Genomic DNA, 20,673 nt, shown 5'->3' on the forward strand with positions numbered 1-20,673 from the left:
TCCATAGGTGGGCATAGTAAATAAGCTCTTAGAGAATAACACAGATATCCACAGTTTTGATTTATCCATGTTAGCCCACCACCTTGCTGATAGAAAGCATGGTTGAAAGACACTTGCATCTCAATCAACAACAGCTTTTTCTTTCTTTTCCTCTTCCCTTAATCTATGTAAAAGATTTTTTTATCCTTGCTTTAACAGCCTAAAAGCAACTCAAAAATACTGTTTTCCCCATCCTCCTTTTGTTCCCTGTCCTGTTTTGAAACAAACAGAGCTCTAAGCAGCCTGATCTATCTGAAGATGTCCCTGCTCACTGCAGAGGGTTGAACTAGATGACCTTTAAAGGTCCCTTCCAACCCAAACTATTCTATGATTCTATGACGCTGCTAAGTTCTCTGCCTCTGCTGCCTTGCCAGCATTGACATGATAATGTTTCGTGTCTAAGACATCGTGAAACTTCTCCATATTTTAATACTGGCTCTCTCTGCTTCCTTCTTCACCCAGACTTCTGAGTGGTCATTGACTCCTGCTGGCTTTTGCTGAAGGCCATTGTTTTTGTGCAAGGTGAGCAGGAAGCCTACAGCAGGTAGTGCTGCAAAAAAAAAGTACCAGGCAGGAAGGTAGTTAATAGAGTTTATATACATACATATATGTAATTATATAAATATGTGGTTATAAAATCAAAAGGTCTTGGACTCTTTCCTGCTTAATGTTTTAATGAGTAATCTAGGCACAAAGACCACAAGTTTGCTGATGGCATTTGTGGATGACAGGTTGGGAGGCACTATCAGGAAGAAGGAAGATCTGAAAAATGTTATGAAAATAACAAAAATGCAATGACGTTAAGTTTGGAAGCATAGATGACAAAAACACACATACGGAGATTACTTATCAGTAAGCTGAATATGGAAGAGGAGTAGAAATAATTAATCAACTTGGCAACTCTCTGGTAACCCTGGAGCACCAATACACTTTTCTTTGGAGAAAAAAGAAATGTTGTTCTGGGACACGTCAAACAAGAAGTTTCCAGTGGAAACACTAAATCCGTCACAGAAGACTACATCGGTAAGGTGTCCTCAGGATGTTATATACAGTTTCGATGTCTCGTGTCCAAGGAAAATACTAATCTGAACAGGTGTAAAGAAAGGCTACTGACATCACCCGGAGTGCCACTATCTTTCCTTACAAATGGAGGCAAAGCAAGCTCGACTTATTCAGCCCAGGAAAATGAAGGCTGACAGGGGATATGGTTTCCACCTAAAAATAACTGGGAGTGAAACAGTGGTGAGGGAAAACTATTTAAACTTGTCTGTGACTAAACTTAGTCTGGAAATAAGATGCAGGTTGCTGGCCATTAAAACAAACAGAGGCGAGGATAGCCTTCCAATGGGAACAGCTGGGAACAGAAAAGCACAAGCGCTTTTAAGACATAAATTTGATTGGGAAGAAATGCTATAGCAGCTCGGAAGGGAAGGACTTTGGCTGTGGCTTGGTGACACTTCACGTTTGCGTAACTCCTGGGTCCACCCAGGGAGTGCCTAGGGAGGTGACAGTTTCCAACTGCCAGCCGGGGATGCAGGATGCTCTTAGGTGCCTGTGGTCCCTTCCATCCCTCCTGCTTGTCTTGATTTATGTCCAGCATTTCAGCCAAAAATATTGGCACAATCCAAGTTTCATTCTTCTGACGATAACACCCGGATCTATGTGGTAGCCAACCTTGCAAAGCCAACAGGAACCAGAGTTTTCACAAATAAATCATTGTAACGTAACTCACACATAAATATGCCACTGGTGTGTGCAAATTTGGTCCAAATTCTGGTGTGTTTTTGTTTTTTTTTTTTTTTCTCCCCATTCTCCTCCGTCAGTAAAGATTAGACATATTTTATTTACTGTGGGAATAGCTATTAGCTGCTTTAATATTTTTTGTGGTCAGCGGCTAAAATAAGATCTCCTTGATGTTTTCTCAGATTTTACTGCTCTCGTGGTTTCATTATATTTTTTTTTTTTTTCCCAGAGAATTATAACTCTAGAGGTGGTTACAAAAGCCTAAAGAGGCTTCTCTGCATGCAGAGGGTTTTGTATGGTTTTACCTAAATAGTTATAAAATCCAGGTCAATTGAGTCAACGCAGCAGGAAAGCTATGTTGATTTTTTTTTTTTTCCCCCCCTTAGTTTATTTCCATATGCTTGTAAATGTATTGTTTGACCTGTCAATGCACTGGGATTTCACTGGTTTGGACTACATTAATTTTTGTACCAGTTCAGATACGTGAACAGGCTGACGTGATTTGACTTGGTGAAGCTGACGCGGGGTCGTGGTGGCCAAGCCCCAGATGGCACCTACCGAGTGCTGGTGCCTGAACTGCAGAACAGACCTGTCCTGTGAAAAGGCAGTGTCAATTAGCCGTGCTTGTGTGAACCAGGGGTGCCGGTAGGAATAGCGCAGGGGAGCTGCCTGCTCCCCTCCTGCCACGTCTGCCCAAACCCGCACGCCAGGCTGCTCCCGACCTGCCGGGCAAAGCACTCTTCGTGCCACAGCTTGCACCCGCTCCCTCCCTCGCTAAGGCAATACATTACATAAAAGATTATAGGCAAAGCTGCACCTCTTCTCCCATGACATTAATTAATATAAATAACTGCAAGGATCTCTCTGAAAGTTTGGATGTTTACCTGCCAAGCCCTACTTAACTGGTGTTCGCAGTGTATGTCAAACATAGCTCAAAAACATCACCCAGCAAGCCCTTCCCACGCCACACGGCTGGTGGACTGTAATTAAACCACACCAAGACACAGATTTCTGTATTAACTGTTCCCTGCCATTAAGGAAAAGGAAATTTGGGTAGGCGGCTCGCTTCAAAAAGTAAGAGTGTGGATGATTGAAGGTGTTACTCCCGTAATATTCTTGGCTCTGTCAAAAAAGGTAAATATGAAATCTGATTTTTTTTTTTTTTTTTTTAAATTTTCTCTTCCCATGCATCGCTGTGGTTGAAAAAGCAGAAAGGGCTATGTCAGCCCAGAGTAGGGTAATCCGGTAGTTAGGAGCTGCGCAGGAATTTGGAAGAACTGGTTTCAATTCTTTATCTGACAGCTGATTCCTCACATGTATAAATGTTTATTGCCTCTGGTCACCATCTGTAAAATGAGGCTAATGCTTCACAGCGGGGCTGAGGATGAAGCTGTCCAGGCTGTGATGTACTGAGAAGCTTCAGATTGGTTTCAGTCCCTAAAATGGGCCATGTTTAACGTGATAAGTAGGTAACCTGCAGTTCCTCAAAAGGCTTCTCGTGTTCCCCGGAATGAAAAGATTTAGTTGCTGTTTCATAGATTTGGACTCACAGGGAGGAAATGTTTAACTTGTAGCATGGGTTGTGGCCTCCAGGTAGGTGGCCCTTTTTTTTACCTGAGAAAGAGTGAATAAACCAGATTTGCCTAGTTTAGAGCTTCTTGAGGAATGACCAGGCTCCGGATGCATGCCCTCAGTCACTACAAAAGAGTTCAGTAATAACGTATGCTTATTTCCTTTGTTTACACAATTTACCAAGATTCTGGAGGACATTATAAATAAAGAGTACTTCATTAGTAAATGTCACTTCTTCCTTAAAAACAAAAGCACCAATAAAGAAAAATTAAAGAAGGCTCTATAAGCTAAAATAAAGAAGAAATCAGGATACAAAAAAGACCACAACTCAATTTTTGCAACATTAAGAGCTTTAATGGCTAACTACCTAAAGTGGGAAGACAAATGCTGTTAACATTTCAATCTGATGAAAGCCATGAGCTTAAAAACTGGCCTGCCCATGGATGTGGTGAGTGAGCTGCAGGCAGAGAGAACGACAGCTACCGAAGCAGTAATGCGAGAAAACGTGCCTGGTGGAGAAACGGGCCGATGAAAAGTAAAGACGGTTGGCACAGCCAGGGGAAGAACAGGGCTCTAAGGAGGAAAAAAGAGGTGACAAGTAAGACTAAACTTGACCATGGGGTTTTCTTGGCTGACAAAGCTGACCCAAAATGAACTGGGGGGGGGGGGGGAGTGTAGCTGGCCAGACCCTGATCCCCCCAGCCAGCTGCTCTGTGCCCCACCGCTGGCTCCTCCGGCATGAGGAAGTCTTTCAGCTAACTGGAGATACTGGGGTGGACAGGATGTATGAGAGAGGTTGTAATTCAGCACTGGGTATCTTTCCAAACCAGGGGCAGGAAAAGAGAAAAAAAAAAAAAAAAAAAAAAAAAAAAACAACCAACAAAAAAAATCCAACCCACAAACCACCAAACAAACAGAAAAATAAAAGTGCTTCTGTGGTACCAGTTCGAGGCAGACTGGGCTTCACCATGACCTAAGTGTAACAGCTTGCCCTGTCAAAAGCTGACTGCAGCCCCTGCTTCTCAGAATCACTTAGAATTATTGAATTTAATTTAATAATTAGAATTATTTATTTAATTGTTTGGCCAGAGAGCTATCTTGGAACTGGAAGCAAGCTGTTAGGCTATAGACGATACTCACACTAACCTCTTTAGAGAGAGGGTTACTTTATGCTGAACTTCAGCTATATGCTGAATGTAAATACTTGCATTAGCTTTGCCTCTGGAAGAAAAGCAAAAGCGAAAGTAGCAGTGCAGTAAAAATCACAACTCGTAGTTCAGTGCCTTAGCACCGAGAAAGTTAATGTTAGATTAACTGCTGCTTAATTGAGAATCATTTTACTGTGCATTGTTAATCTGGCCATAATTTATGGGCTGCTTCTTCCAGTTACAAGTGCCTTTTTGTACTTCAGGACCGCAGGTGATATTGTCTGTCAGAGTTTTGCAGTGCCCATTATCCGGCACCTAAGGCATTTCATTAGCATTTAAACAAGACTTAAGTGCCTGAGTAATTTTGAGATAGGCTGTATCTGCATGGCTAGCTGACTACTGCATTTAATTAATTTGCAGACTTCTTCCTTCCTTGTTCAGAGGGAAAAATGCAAGCTCTGTCTAAAATCCGATGGTGGTAGGAAGAACAGGCAGGCCACAGTTCTGGCTGCTGCTGAGGTTTCTTGCTCAACTTGCTATCTCTTATTTCACTATTCAGCTCTAATGAAAAGCTTTTTCTCAAAGAGGAGAATATTTGAATAGTGACCAAGAATGGAGAGAACTCAAACCAATGAGTTGCCTCTGATTTTTGTGCCCTGTCTCTGGAGGCAAAGGAAAACAGATTCATTTGTCACAAACTGATCACACTGCAGAAAAGCGATGACTGACTTAAAGGCAAGACTGCCAGTTTGGAGCTGGGGGTGGCACTGGCCTGGGTGCAGTGGGTGGGTATGGTGCAGAGTGCACGCAGGCTCGCCAAGGGTGAAACGGGCTGCAACACCTATCAGCAGAAGTCTCTCTGCAAGTTCTCCTTCAGTCCTGATGAATTAATGTAATGTGGTCTTGAGATGCTCGCTGCCTGTGCAGACAGCTCGGGCAAGCTTCTCCTCCAACAAGTAAAGCTGAATGCTTTTGGAGAACTGAAGTGGAAAAGGATGTTTTTCACTAATGTGGCTAGCCAGTATTCCAGGCTAAGTGCAAAATCAAGCAGGACCCCAGGCTGTGTGCTCCGGTGAACCGAGAGCAGATTGCTGCCCGGTCAGCACAGGGACACGCTGACCCGGGAGATGTCACATGAGTCATGTCGGGGAGTGGGGTCCTGGAGCTTTTTCTACTCTAATAAATAAAACAGCATGGGAGGGACCTAAGGCCCTTGTGACACAATGAAAAAATCTCCGTGTTGGGGAATTTTCACCTCCATGAATTAAAATCATGTGACAGAGTCTGTGCGTGTAATGGGGATTTTCAGTTTTGCCTGATTATAAATGCTTAATAGGAAAAGAGCAGAGTAAAGAAGAAAGATTTCCAAAAGAGTGGCTTGGCTACATTAGCATGGGGTTGAGATGCTTTTATTTTTGAGATGCGGTTTGAGATGCATTCGTCCTAGTCACAGCAACTGAGAAGATGCACAGCTCAGCAGGGCAATGTTAAAATACCCCTGTTAAGGTTCACGTAACTAGGGCTGGGAGGACTGGTCGGGCCCTGGTTTCACGCACACCCAGGCACATGGGGCTCGTTTCTCCTACCCCAGCACCACCTCCAGCCCCGGGGGTCCCACTTGGGGTATCCTCTGGGGGCATGGGCAAGCAGGGCCAAACTCGGTCTCCAGGCTCTGCAGGGGACAACCAAAGCAAGGGATGGTCCCTCCCTCCTAAATGGGGACAGAGGGGCAAGGCAGGGCCGTCTGTGATCAGGATTGCGTGTCGTGTCATCTGGTGATAAATACGAATTTAAAGCTTTCTTCTGCACTTTTTCTCCACGGTAAATCCATGCTCGAGGAGGGGATTGAAATCCTTTGAACCGTAGTGCTAATGGTACCGTTAATTAGATGCCTATTTCTTTCACTGTTATTTTTACTTGGAATGACTTCTACTACACGAGGGGTATGACCGAAGCCTTACCTTGCTGTGGGGTGCAGCCGAACCCCCAAATGCAGTGCAAATGCTCTGCCACTGCCTGGTTCCCCCCCCAGCCCTGCACCCCCCCCGCAGGGCCCGGCTCTGTTAAGCTCAGCACCGCGCTCTGCCCGCCCGTCTGGCCTGCGTCAAGCTCAGCCAGCTTGCGGATTGTCAAACCCATAGTCTCCGTGTTAAGGAATGATTCTGATCGCCGGCAAGCATATTGTATAGCATAATCTGATTAAGCATTGCCTTAGAACCAGTTTGGTTTCTTGCACCCACTCCTCCGGAGGGGCTGTGACAGAAACCTCCCTTTCCTCCGCGCTGGTGGACCCCTTCTGATTTCTGAGCCGAATTTATTCGTGGCCACTTTATACCCATTTGTTCTCGTGACAGCATTGTCTTTTAGCTTGAACAGCTCTTCTGCCTCTCTGCTGTTCCCCACTTCGATGTACTTCAGGAGGCGAGTATATCCCTGTCGGTCCTCATGTTACTCCACATTAAATAAACCAAACTCCCCCTTTTTTTTTGTAAGGTCCTCCTGCTCCGCTGCAGCCGCAGCAGCCTGTATGGGGCTGTACAGAAGACACTGTACACCTGACATAGTGCGAGCAGCCTGGGGGGGCACTTTGGGGGCCGGGCCCCTTTGTTCCCCCCCCCCTCAGCCCAACGCATCAGCCCCTTCCCTCAGGCCGGGTGCTGGAGCGGCTCACAGAGACCCGGCACCCCTTCCCCGCTCCTCTTTGCGGTTCACAGGGGCGCTTTGAGTTCCTTGTGGGGTAGAGCAAAGGGGGGGGAAAAGTGTGCATTTCATCATTATTATCATTATTATCATTCTTATTATCATCATCATCATCATCATCATCATCATCATCATTATTTATTATTATTATTATTATTATTATTATTATTATTATTATTATTATTATTATTATTATTATTATTATTATTATTATTACCATTACCATTACCATTACTATTACCATTACTATTACTATTACTATTACTATTATTAAATAAAATCCGGGACGGCCCGGGAACGGCCGTTTTGCGCTTTTCCAGGCGCTGCTGGGCTCCGCACCGCCGCCCCGTCCGGCTGCCGGGCCGGGCCGGGCCGGGCCGGGCCGGGCCGGGGGAGGAGCGGCGGCGGCAGACGGAAGTGAAAACAAGAGCGGGGGGACGGAGCAGCCGCTGCCCAGACGCGCCGCGGGTGTCCTCGCCTCTCCGCGCCCTGCACCGCGCCGCGCAGCCGGGGTGAGTGGCGGCCCGGCCGGGGGGGGGGCAAGCAAAAAGAAGGGGGGGGGGGGGAGGGAAAAAAAAAAAAAAAAAAAAAAAGAAAAAAAAAGGGAGGAGTGGGGAAGCGAGAAGTCAGCAGGTTGGAGGGGTTTTTTAAAGCTTCACGGTGCTTGTTTTAATTGATTTTCTCAATTTAGGGTTTTTGGTTTTTTTTTTTTTTTTTTTTAAGCAGGGCGTATGGTTGGTTTGTCGTAGGCTGGGGAGCGCCGGGCCGGGGCTGCGCCTCCGAGCACCCGTGGGGTGCCTTGTCCCGCGGCTGTGGGGCACCTTGCCGTGGGCCGAGAGTGTTGGGGTGACCGTGGGGGGCTGCTCGGGCGCGGGGCTCCGGGGTGCTTCGGTCCCCGGGCTTTGTGTCACCCGTGGGGCTGTGCGCGGCCGGGGAGGGGGGGGGGGGCTGTGGGGACGCGTTGGAGCGAGACCCAGAGCGTGTGGGGCTGTCTGGTCCCACAGCCTGCGGCTGCCGTGGGGCTCCTCGTCTCGGGGCGCTTACGGGTTTTGGTGGGGGAGTTGGGCAAAGGAGGTGCCGGGGGGGGGGTGTGCTGGTGTTGCCCCCCCGGCACAGCCACCCCTCCCGGCGGGCAGTGGTGGAGGCGAGCGCTTCTGCCTGGGTTTTGAAATTCCCCCTTCCAAAAGCAGATGCACCAAGCGTTTGATCCTCTAAATGAAAGTTGCACAATTTCACCCGTAGCTGGTTTGTTTGCGCAATGCGCCCCACATGAAGTGGGGTTGGTGGGTGGCCATACACTATCTTTGATGTTCCTCTAACATATTTTAAGAGATTTGTTATATTAAACTTTGACTGGATCTTCTTTTGTCTGCCGTTCCTTCCTGGTATACCGGCAAGCCTAGAGGTGCAAACATGGCAAAATCGAGGGGGTGAGAAAGGAAAGATGAGGGATGCTGAGTGTGATGCATGGCATTGCAGCGTGCAGTCTCTACCCTCTTGTTTGCAGTTGCTACAAATGAAACAGAACAGTATCCTTTTCAAATAACATTTAATCTTTTCCTAGGGCTGTTATTGTAACTAGCTGCTACAAAGTTTTTTTTTTTTTTCTTGTTTTTTTTTTTTTTTTTTTTTTTTTTTTAAAAAAAAAGCTATGCAAGTGTTTCAGTTTCAACTGATAAGTAAAGCCTGCTTCTGCCGATGAACTGCGTGTGTGCTGGTCACTAGATGGGGTTTACTTTTCTGCAGTCTCTTAATTTACAGTAACCTGTCACTGTGGTGGATTTCATTTTGAGGGAATGAAAAGAATTCGTATTCTTATATGGAAAGAAATCTGTGACTAATTAAAAGCCTCTTTTTCTAAGGAATTCGGTGCACAGAGCAATTAAATGACCTGTAGTTCTCACTTTAGTAGTGAAGGAGTCCCCTAAGAGTCCTTCCTCAAACTTGGTGGTGGCTTTTTGTTTCTTTTCTTGCTCTGCAGCCACATGAAAGCCCAGTGGTGTGTGTTTCCCCCTCAGTACATTGGAGTTTGTTGAGACTTTTAAGGCTGGGTTGGGCCAACACCCGGGGTCAGAGCTGCCCCTTTGCTGGATGCCCACAGGCAGGGGCACGTCAGGAGCTGCCCAGGTACCCAGGCACATCTGTTTTCTGCTCCCAAATCTGCATCCTAATATATATTTTGTTCTGCCCAATGGCAGCAGCCCCGTTCTGGGTTACCCGAGCGGCTGTCAGTGTAAATGAAGTTTACCGTTTGACTTAGAAACAAGTCTGAGCAGCGGATCTCTGGGAGCTGAAGCCAGAAACATGTGTTACCAATGGCTTTCTCGGGGGGTGACATTAAATATGTGTGATGGCCCGTGAGGCTGGGCTGCGTTTGCAAAAATCCACCACCTCCAGAAAAAATGACACACACACACCCCCTGCAGTGTATGAAGAGCTAAAACTGGGCTTTGTGGAGCTCGGTGGGGTTTGCAGCCTGCTTGCTTCTGCTTGGCTGAAGGTCCACCTTAAATGTCCCTGTACGAGTACGGCATCTGGCTGTGCCCGGGTGTAGGCTTACACCAGCCCACCCTGGTGTGCTCCTGCCCGGCTTCAACCGTACAAAAATAGACGGCATCCACTACCTAAGATGTCATTGTAATGTTACTTATCTGAGGTGAAACTGTAGCCCTTGTCTTTGACACCGAACGGCAATTAAGTGCCTCTGTTGCCTTTTAAAGGTAATTTGTTGCCCACGTTCGTGGAGGGGGTGGGGGGGAGAAGATGCTTGGGTTTGGCTTCCTCAGCACTGAGTTGTGGCCATGGGTATTTCGCTTTAGTTCACAGCTTTCGTTTGAGGGTTGGTTTTAATATCTGTTTTGTCTGTAGCATTGTTCTACCAATGTGGAGCTATGCTATAAAAATAAAAAAGTCACAGGGATTTTATTTTCTTCTGATTAACTTCAGAGTTGTGATGTTTTGACATAGTTTTGAAACTGTCAAGGCATAATGTGTTTAGAAACAAGCTCTGAGCTGATGACATGGCAGCATATGATATTAATTTTGTTAGAAATGAATGTGCCAGTAGTGCTAATTTCTTCCATACTTCGATTTAAGGGATCCTATCAATTCATGCTTGTCTCAATGACTTTTTTTTTTTTTTTAAGATGAGCTTTAATGTTGGGTGTTTTTTTTTTTTTTTTTTTCCCCCTACAGAGTATTTTGTTAGTAAGATGTAGCTGTCAAACATCTCGGCACCAGAAATTCTCAAAGTCCCAAGTCCATGTTACCAGTTCCCTAGTTATGTTTCTTCCTAAACTATGGAGGAAAACAACATGTGAGGAATAAAAGCATAAGCAAAGTCAGACCTGGTGTGGGTTTTTTGGTTGTTTGCATACTATGGAAGGGAAAAAAGAAAGAAGGCTTTCGAAACGGTAGACGGTGCCTTTTGTTTTTGTCACCTTTAATTTAAAACTAATCCTCTTCCACAGGCATCAGTTCTTTGGATTTGATCCTTGAATACTAAACATCATGAGCAACTACAGCGTGTCTTTGGTCGGCCCGGCTCCTTGGGGTTTCAGACTCCAAGGGGGCAAGGATTTCAACATGCCTCTATCTATCTCTCGGGTAAGTGCATTTGCCTCTTGGCCTGCATGTGGGCATCTGTTATGCTGCGGCTGACCTGTGACCTTCAGGCATAAGTATGTAAAACCATTAATTACAGATGCTGGGGCTGAACTTGCCCTGTGGCATGGAGGGCTGTTGGGGTGGGGGTGGGAAAGCTGAGAAAATAAATGTTCTTTATTGTCTGAAGACTCCAACAAATTTGTCTTAGGAAGGACATGTTCATTTGAAATGGCTGTTTTATCTGCATTTATTTATGCAACAAACAAAAGAAACCACCCTTGAATTCCCCTCCTTGCTCCCACCCAGAAAACAGAGATGCAGAGGTTGGGGGCTGGCAGGAAACAGGCAATTTTCAGCACAGGACAAATGGGAGGAAGCGGAGATGGGGTGGGGGGGTGGAAAAATCACTCCAGTTACCCTCATTTATTCAGCAGCTTTTAGCAGCTTGAGGATCTTCTGGTGTCTGTTCTTGCAAATCCCACTGTTTAGAACAAAAAGGCACTTCAATGACAGTAGTTGTAAATAGTGATTGTGCCACTTTTTCTCAAGAGTGTTTTATAGAGTATGTGCTCTGAATTGGTATTCAAAGGATTTGAGGAACTAAGTCAAAATAAATATGATCTTTGTACCCAGGCGCTATCTAACTAGCTTCCTACTTTAAAACCACGTTTTCAGGGAAGGCTTGTCTTTCAATGTGGGCTGATTTTCAAAGCCTTCCTCAGGCAGCTGAAGTGCTTCACATATGAAACATAGGGATAAATTTTGCAGTATTGCATTTATAGGATCATTGGAAATCTCTGGGTGGAGAAACTCACTTCTGGTGGTTCCGTACCCTAGCACCTTTAAAACTGATTTGCAGTGTGGAAGCATTTATGTACAAATGGCCCCTTCTCTGTCAACAGCTTTCGCCCCCCTCCTGGATATTCATATAGTTTAGTGACAAAGATTAATTATTTTTTACACCTGTTGGGACTGCAGAATTGATACTGCCCTGGGAGACGGAGCAGGTTTCTATTTGGGTTTATGCATCATGGCAATATTTTTAGCTAATCTCAACTAGCGATGCAAACTCTGCTAGTTCATTTAGAGTTGGCTTATCCTATCTGCCTCTGGATTATGCTGGTGAATTTAAAATACAGTCTGGCTCTACAAAATTGTTTTTATATGGCTAACACGGACTGTAGAGCTGTAGAAATGCCTGTGTAGAGATGAATACAGCTGAGATCTGAGCCAAAAAGGGCTTGATAAGCAGTTTATTCACAAATTCTGGGGGCTTTCAAGCTAAAATATAATTTAGTTTCTTGTTCAGTAGCTGGTTACTCCTACTCTAATGAGAAATTTGAACTGGGGATGCAGATAGTGCTCTTCTGATTTGACGGTAGAAGTGCTCTCATAACAAGGATTTGCAAAAGTGTAAGCTCTTGCCTGCATAGGGTAATTGTGCATGGTACTGATGGGCAATTAAGTGCTGTAGGCAGTAAACCATAGTAAAGAGCTGGTTTTAGGAAAGAGTAGTACTTTTTTTGTAGGGGCCTCTGCTGTCCTGGAGATCTAGAGTTTCACTCCCGCTGTAAGCAGGCTTCCCATCTAAAAGTTTCTAAAGAGAAAACATATGTTGAAATTAGCCTAGACTACTACTTTATTGCAGGAATCAAATATGCTGTCGCACGGAATAGCCTAGGGGAATTGACCTAAATAGCTACCTATAAAAGCCTCAGTTAAGGGATTCCCTAATGACAAATGTCAGTGCCCACAAGAGAAGAACGTAATGAAAAAATGGGGACCAGGGTGATTTCAGGACTTTAATTTGTGCGTGGGAGGGGGAAGCACAAGATCCAATTCACCTATTATACCTCAGCACTTTTCCTCAGCTGAATTGTTTCTTCTTATTTGCAGTTAAGAGCATGCAAATATTAGGCTGCCTGGTGTTCGCCCCCGCCTCAAAAAAGGTGCTTAGTTCTGGTCTGCCAATCCAGTTTTGGCCCGATAGTTGGAAGAATTCTATGCTGTATTCCTGGTATGCTAGAACAGCGTGTACCATTCACCCCCAACACCAGTCGTTCTTGTCCTGATGAAGCATAAATGCCTTCCTGTATGTGAAGACTGCTAATTAAATTATTTTAGCAAAACAGTAGTGAGGCAGCAGAATTATGTTCTTTGGCAAGGAGGACTTTTTGTTTATAATTTGTCTTCTAGATGCTGAGGATGAATCTGGCTGCGCTGCTGAGGGCTAATTTCCTGCTTTAGTTTAAAATCCTTGAAATTGAGTTCAAATAAAGTACAGTTTATGAAGTACAGAAAATACACTGGTTTCTAAAGCTGTTTATCTGAAAAGCTAATCTCTCTTTACTAGTGATCTGAACAAATTAAGATCTCATATGGTTCCTTGGAGAAAATTTTTAGCAAGTCATTTGGCTTTGTACACAATGCGGTTTAAATGGGTGTATTCCTTTGCTGCCTCTGTAAGGTAAAGTGAGCCTGTTTTGTGTTCTTCAGCTGAAATTCTTAATGTCAGTTAAGGTGTAACAGGTTAACGTTAATGCAGGGGCAGCAGGAACATTGGATTTTTCATAAACTAGCATATTGTAGGCTAGTTGCAACTTTATAACCAGTGGCAACAGTTATTGCAGGGTTGTGTCAGCCTCTTGCTATAGCTCTGTTAGTGCTTTAAAGTTCCTACGCGTACTTATGCAGCTGTACACATCTCATGGTAAGTAACATACATGATGTTGGGGATATAGCCCTATAATTAACGGCATAAATCAGTACAACAGAAATGCATGCAGTACCTGTTATGTATGGTTGTACCTGGCTGGACTTTTCACAGTCCTCCCCCTTACCTTGCCGAGGTGCCTGTGGGGGCCCCGCCACGTGCCGTTACGGGGATTCAACCCCGGGGAAGCTGATGTGGGGCAGGAGCTGTGATGGGGGTGTGGTGGCAGGTCTGCCTCTCACCGAAGAGGGGTCAGGGGGAAGGAGGCTGCTCTGAATGCAAACCAATCTGATCTTTACCCTTCAACCAGGAGTAGAGGGTGGGTTGAAGCTGTAGATCTACCTCTTTTATTAACTGCCAGGTGTTGAAGTGGGTCAGGCCACCATGCGTGACTGTACTGTAGGGCTTCCAGGTAGTTTATTCTGTAGTGGTACTTGTATAATGAGAGATTGCACACTGTGACTGGTTAGCCTGCAGTGAAGAAGGTGGAAATTACTGGAGCCAAGGTATGCAAACTCAGATTATTCTGAGCTGCTGTTCTTGTTGCTCACGGCATTTTACATTAATTAAAGAAGCAACTGCTTTCCTTCTTCCTTCAAGACCTATGTTGTGATGCCAAACTGAAAAAAACTGAAAGCTAAAGCAGATAAGAACAAATTACTGAGATGCGAGGTTGTTTATATTCTGATAACTGTAAAGTAGCTATTGTAGGAAATTATTAAGATTCAGATTTTTTTCCCTGTGGAAGAAAAGTTTTAATGTCTACCCATCTATCTGTATTATATGTAGTCATGTGAAATGACACTTGTCATAATGCCCTTGTCTTCATATGAATGAATTGATTGCTTCTGAATCAACACAGACCACTGAAAAGGCAGCTACTTAATGGGCATCTCCATCTGCACCTGGTAGATTTGGGAGGCATTGTCCCAGCACTTTGTGTGTGGGCTATGCCGCAAGAATTACATCATGAGACCTCCTTGTCTCTCAATTATTTCCAAACAAAATTTATTTCCGAGTTGCAGGATGTTCTGCTAAACACAGAGCTGGGTCAAAAAAGACTGTCAGATCAAAACAATTGCAGCTGAAATATTTTGGTTTTAATCGTGATTGTCATTAATAAGGGATCTGCTATTGCTGATATCCATGTAGATCTGTGCTCTTGGATAGATCCTACTGATGCTAGGGATATGCCCATTTTGGGAATAACTTTGGTCTACACTCAATAGATCTTAACCTTCTAGATTTGTTTGTGCAAGAGTTTGTTTCTTCTGCCGAATTAGAATAACGAAAAGCAGTTTAGGAGATTAAGTATTCTAACACGCTGCTAGGTAGGATTCCTGGCGTGGCTCTTGGGCATGCTAAGTATTACATCTACAGAATTTGGAGTCAGTGATCTCTAAAACACGGTTTGTGTTGTTTGTGTGCAACACAGTAACTTTTAAAACTTCCTTAGAGTTTGAATTAACATTCTATTTGCTTTACTTCTTTGGGGAGTTGGTTAGTTCCCAGTGCTTAATTAACAAAACCAGAGTAAACTCCGTAAGCATGACTGTAGCATTAGAAATGTTAAAACTGCCGTATTCTGCAGATTGAAATAAATAGTGTTTGGTATTGATGATGTACTCATTATATTGTGATGCCCGATGAAAGGTTTAGTTATTTGTTGTAAATGTATGCTTGGAATGTTTGTAGCCTATGGAAAGTTTTGTCATGCAGCCTCTAAACAGTGTTTCTGTTTTATGCCAGTATTTACCACTAGAAACAAGGAAATATTCAAGTGAAACTATAGTTTGAACAGTAATATAGCTAATGTACAATATACCCTCCCACCTAATGCAAATACATAGGATGTTTTCTTGTATTTAAAAGTTACTTTTTTGTTCAATCCTGGTGGCAACTCTAGCCATCTTTCTTCAGAAGATGTTTTGCTATTTGCTTTTCTTTTTCTGTAAGGATTAAATGGAATATGGTAATCTTGAAATGCTTGACCTGACAGCTCTGTTTTTCTATCGCAACTCCTTTGTGTGGGGTCCCGCCCCCGCCAGCTTCTTCCTGCTTCACTGGTCACTTCTTGACCTCTTCCAAAAAAACAAACCAAACAAACTAAAAAACCCCTTAGAAGTAGTGCCGTCTTTTTGCAGTTTTTCAGTTTCATTATTTCATCTGTTTCAAGTATGTTTTTCTGTGGTGTTATTGCAAGCTTATAGCTGATGGAAGACTCATGATAATGAATCTATCAGCAAGCAGTACATCTAGGGAGGAGGGGGAAGAGCAGCCCACCTTGCTATGAAGTAGGGAATTCCTGTGCAGCCCATCAGCTGCTCAGTATTCATCCCACGTGAGCATAATGACATTCTTCATGTTGGTAGTGGGAGGCCACTATCAGAGGAGTTGTCTCCTCTGCTCTCCCCCCTTCCTTCCTTCCTGCCCAGGCGCATACGTGGTTACCCATCAAGTTGTCCATGTGGATGGAGCACATATGATTTGGTTTTGCACAGTGTTTGCTTATTCAGGGGTGTGGCCTTTGGACTTCTTACTATTTGGAAGCAAACTGTTTTGAAGTCATTAACATCTGTGAAAATAATGTTAATGAGAGGAGAATAAAGGAAAGCAATGCTTTGAATGGACCTAGAGCATGTCAGCTTTGATTGACTAGAGGCTGGCTGAGCCTCTTGCCCTTGTGTTTGCATGAATTATTTTATGAAGTCATATGTGTAATTTCCATTAAAATCAAGTTTTGTGTAAGTATGAAATAAGTTATTGCAATGGGGGACTGGGGCAATGGTCTTTCAAGCAGACGTGTGAAATAGGAGAGAAACACTAGAACAACTGCTGGCCTGGCCAGTGATAATTGTGTTGGTAACTTTATGCTTCATCCTGGAAGCTACTGAGAGCTACTAACTAAGCCCTAACTGGCAGCTGCTGGCATTGCTCTGCTGGTTTGATTTGCTACCGAGCTGTGATGGTTTGCACAAAATACAGCTGAAGATGTATTCCACTGCTGTGACTGCCCGGCACAGGGTCAGAGGTACAGGTAGAGGTCACGGTGTTTGCCTGCTGATCCTGCACCTAGGGCAGTAAATGCTGCGCTTTACAGGAGCTACCAGTGCTTCTGAAATGGATGGGATTAGCCGAGGCATAAAGCAGTAAGTGTTATTCTTTTTTGTTTAATTCTGTTTACAAGATGTAGCTTACTGGAAAAAATATTGAGAATGACAAATGAGCTGCCAGTGCCAAAGTCTGTATCCTCTCCACACCGAGTCCTGAAGGAGCAGAGGTTTTTCTTTGGGAGCTGAATGGAATATGGACAGTTATAAAGCTCCCAGCTGCGCAAGTGGTTTAATGTGAGTAAGCTTTATGAAAATCCCGAGTGCTGGTTAGTGCTTCAGAGTTTGTGCAGTTGTCTGCAAGCATCCTTCTCCTTTCGAGAGCTCCTCAGTTTAGCTTGAAGATGGATAGAGAGGTCAGTTGGTACAGACATAATTTCCCGATTGCCTCTTTTCCCACCATCGTTTAAACTCTGTGCTGAAAATTGGGGAGGGGGCTATGTTTCCCCTGACCATTTGTTTTTCTTCCCTTGTCTATTCTGCTATGCAGTTTAAAGCAAGACAGACCATCACTGGAGTGGGGTTGGGAAGAAGGGAGGGCATGGGGGAGAGAAGGCAGAAGAGAAGTGTCTGCATCTCATCTGTTGATGACCTTATTTGTCAGACGATCTCCTCAGACCAAGTAGGAAGTTAACACTTTAAAATAGTTCCTCTGCTGATGCCATTCCCCCAAAAGTGAAGCTGGTTGTACTGGGGGGAAAAAGGAACCAAAGAGCTTGCAGTTGAGGAGTATGTGATGTGATGTGTGAACATACACTTTTTACATTAAAAAATGCTGGTAACTTTTTCCCCTTGTAAGTGACAGTTTAGTTCCAGTATAAGGAGTACAAGCTAAATATTTCATGGTAGAAAAACTAAAGTATTTGTTTGCAGTGTCTACTTCTCAAAGACAGATATAGTGAAAAAATAAACTCTGATTAGATGTTCAGAGCAGATGCAAAATTGGCAGTCCTTCCACAGGCCAAAAAGCAGAACCATTTATTGAATAGTAACTGCAAAAAAATTAGGCATGTTTTCTTTGCAAGTATCTGGCCCTGGAGGCCTGACAACTTCTGTCGACTTCCCCACCATTTGGAGATGTTATTTTTAGTGTAACTGTTTTTCTCATTATTCATTGGCCGATGGCTATCAGAAGGCATTGTGAGAAGAGACATGGTGTTGAAAGGTTTGTTTGTTTGGCTTTGGTATGGAGCCAGGAGATAACATTGTTGGCTTTTTAATTTTTTTTTTTATTTGTTTTGACTTTTTAAGAATAGGTTTCATATGTTATCAATAAAAGGGAAAGTGTGCGAGAAAACTGTCTTTCATGTGCCCTAAAGCAGTGGAAATATGGGAAAGGTGATATTCTTCCTGCCAGTGGTCAAAAAAGAAAAAAAAATTGAAGCTGAGGTTTGTTTGAACAAATATGAGAAATAGAAGTACATTTACTTCCGTAGGCAGCAGTTAAGAGTTGAGACAGAAGGAGAGGAGGCCACAGCTAAGGCTGGTGTTGTTATATGAGTCTTTGAATGACTCAGGTCTTCGGGGCAGTAAAAGTAGGGAAAATATGACAAAAGTATCTGTTCAGGTTCCCTTACTATAAGAGGTCCTCAAGCTGAATTTGTGGAGAGAGGTCCTATCTTTTCTTAGAAGAGTTGACATGGGTAGAAGAAAAAGGCTGGGAGCTTTGAGCACAGAGTCCTTTGAGGTGCAAGTAGCTTCAGTTACCCTGCTAACTTACAGCCTGGCTTGTGTTAAGGAGTGTATACTGTCCTGCTGCTCTGGTGTGTAATGCTGAAGGCAGCTGATGGGTAAGAGGTTGAGTGCCACTAGCTCCGCTAGCCTGGTTTAAATGCAGACAAGCTACTGCTGTATGTCAGGAGGTGATTGTGTGCTATACAGGTCTAGATTAGGGTTTTGATGGTCTTCTCAGGCAAGTTGGCTGGTAGATCAGGTTTGTAATTGTGTTCACTTCCAGGCATTGTTCTTGAGAGGGTTTTCTTCAGGAGTATGGTCATGCTGGTAATGCTGTGCTGTGGCATTTCAGTTTCATCCTCTTAAGAGGAGGGAAAAAAATGAAGGGATTATGAGCTTGTGCTATGTTTGGGCTGTAAGAGCAGCCTCTCTAGTGACTTACATAAAACTAAATACCTATGGAAATGAAGTTCAGGGAAAAGTAGCAAGAGTCAAGAGAGGAAGGCAGAAACAAAACATGGGTGCTGTTAGGTTAGGTACAGCTGTGAGGAGGGGCGGGTGCTACTCAAGCACCAGCCGCTGCATGTGCCTGTGACCACCAGACACTTCTGTGGAACAGGTCTAAGGTGTCAAGTTGGGGAATGGAGGCCACCCTTACTGGACAGGCTGTAAAAAGTCTGATTGAAATGACGTGTAATGATGCACAAGGGTATTCGCACCCTCTTTTTTCCATTTCTCTGCTTCATTCATCACCCAACTTTCAACACTGTTAGCTAATGGGATAGTGTCCCCCACACAGTAGGTTTTCATTTTATGTCACTTTGAGACACCAGTGCAGTTCCCACTACATAGTCTCTTGTGTATGCTGACCCAAGTAGAGAGGTAGTAGGGGGACAAAATAGGATATTATAAATTGAAGACTGTCTCATGGTGCACACCCTCAAAGCAGATAAGTGCTGCACCAATGGAATATACTCAGTAGTTTGGTGTAAAGTATCGTTAGCAGCCACAGAACACAGAGACTTCTGCTGTCAGTCCCTTATTTTTGCTTAACAGGGAAAATGGTAGTCTTCGGTGTTTGACAATCCAGAAAACTCAGAGTTAAATTAATAGTTCTGTGACACCTGGCTGACTGTTCTGCCTATACACTATTGAGCTTCAAGATGTACTAAGAGTTGAATCGCCACTCAACAGGAAGATGATATGCATATAAGAGATGGTGATTTTTCTTTTAATGTAGGCCTGAAAATTTCAAGTAGGCTAATCCATAATAGTTTTCTAATTATTATGTTTTATTAATATTATAATAGTATATATCTCTCATTCTGTGTTAGTCTTTCATTAGAAACTTCAGCTTAAACAGTTAAGCTTAGTAAAAGTAAATGCAAGAGAAAATGGCATCAGATAGTTGAAAGTATTTGAAAGCATGAACTCTTGCAATTGCTGTCAGCTGTGCCTGTAACAAAGCCCTGAAGTAAAATGTAATGCCTTGTGTGAAGTCCCATAGGCTAAAAAGTGGATCTTGCCAGGTCTTTAGTAGTCCTGTTGGAAAGGTCAAATGGTTTGCATGTTAACTGAATATGAAAGAAGTTTGGCTTACTCTGGCCTATATTAAGGGATGACCTAATGCAGTATCTAGTTCTTTTCCTAACAAGTGATCGAACAATGTGAAGTGCTTAGCACAGGAAGGCAACAGAAACATTTATTTTGTCTTAATTATTTCATAGTTCTTTTGAAGGCTTGAATAGTGATTCAGGTGCTAAACCTGGATTAATGTGGAGTGTTTCAATTTCTAGAGGGTCAAACTCCCTGTTTGTTAAGCTTTTGCGTTTATGAATGTAAGGGAAAGAAAGAGTGTTGTTTTCACAGAACAAATCTGATAAAGGAGGAGCGATTCATACCTAGCTCGTGGCCAGAAGATGAGTGGTCCTTTTGTCAACTGTGATGACCCGTTACTTGGAACTAGTTTTAGGTGGATGGAGATACCAAAAGGCTTGGGGAACCTGAACTTTTGAACTTTTCATCTTAGTACGCTTGTGTGATGAGCTCATGCATATTACCTTCTCCACCTTGGAGAGAGCCAAGGTTCATTTCCATGAACATGAGAGGTATGAACACATACATGAAGAGGCGTGTCGGTCAGTGGTTCGGGAAGCCTGTACACCCTGTAGTACTCAACCAGTGAGGAATCAGGGGAGGGAATTTGTGGTCTGGAGACAGGGATATAAACCATCGCACGATGGCTGCTGGGCGCATCTGCCCAGTCTTGCAAGAACGTAATAGCATTTGAGATTTTTAAAAATTAATACTGTAGAGGAAAGGCAAAATTCTGTAAATGTGAAAAATGCAGACATAAATAAAGATGTAT

The 20,673-nt window shown here is 43.8% G+C and overlaps 1 protein-coding gene across 10 annotated transcripts in view; it reads left to right on the forward strand.

The window, feature by feature from the left end:
* Positions 1-7,573: 7,573 nt before the first annotated feature.
* The window catches only part of PDLIM5 (PDZ and LIM domain 5), a 134,625-nt gene continuing 121,525 nt past the window's right edge, over positions 7,574-20,673 (forward strand). For 4 of the 10 annotated variants that reach the window (XM_042807810.1, XM_042807811.1, XM_042807813.1 and 1 more), the window contains exons 1-2: positions 7,580-7,714; positions 10,673-10,808. In XM_042807810.1, the coding sequence (XP_042663744.1) occupies positions 10,713-10,808 (96 nt within the window). In that variant the 5' untranslated portion in view covers positions 7,580-7,714; positions 10,673-10,712. Of the gene's footprint in view, positions 7,715-10,672; positions 10,809-20,673 lie in introns of all 10 variants that reach the window. The other 6 variants (XM_042807818.1, XM_042807820.1, XM_042807816.1 and 3 more) reach the window with 4 other exon arrangements.

This window comes from Tyto alba, unplaced genomic scaffold, assembly GCF_018691265.1.
Source record: "Tyto alba isolate M040663 unplaced genomic scaffold, T.alba_DEE_v4.0 Super-Scaffold_6, whole genome shotgun sequence".
NCBI lineage: Eukaryota > Metazoa > Chordata > Aves > Strigiformes > Tytonidae > Tyto > Tyto alba.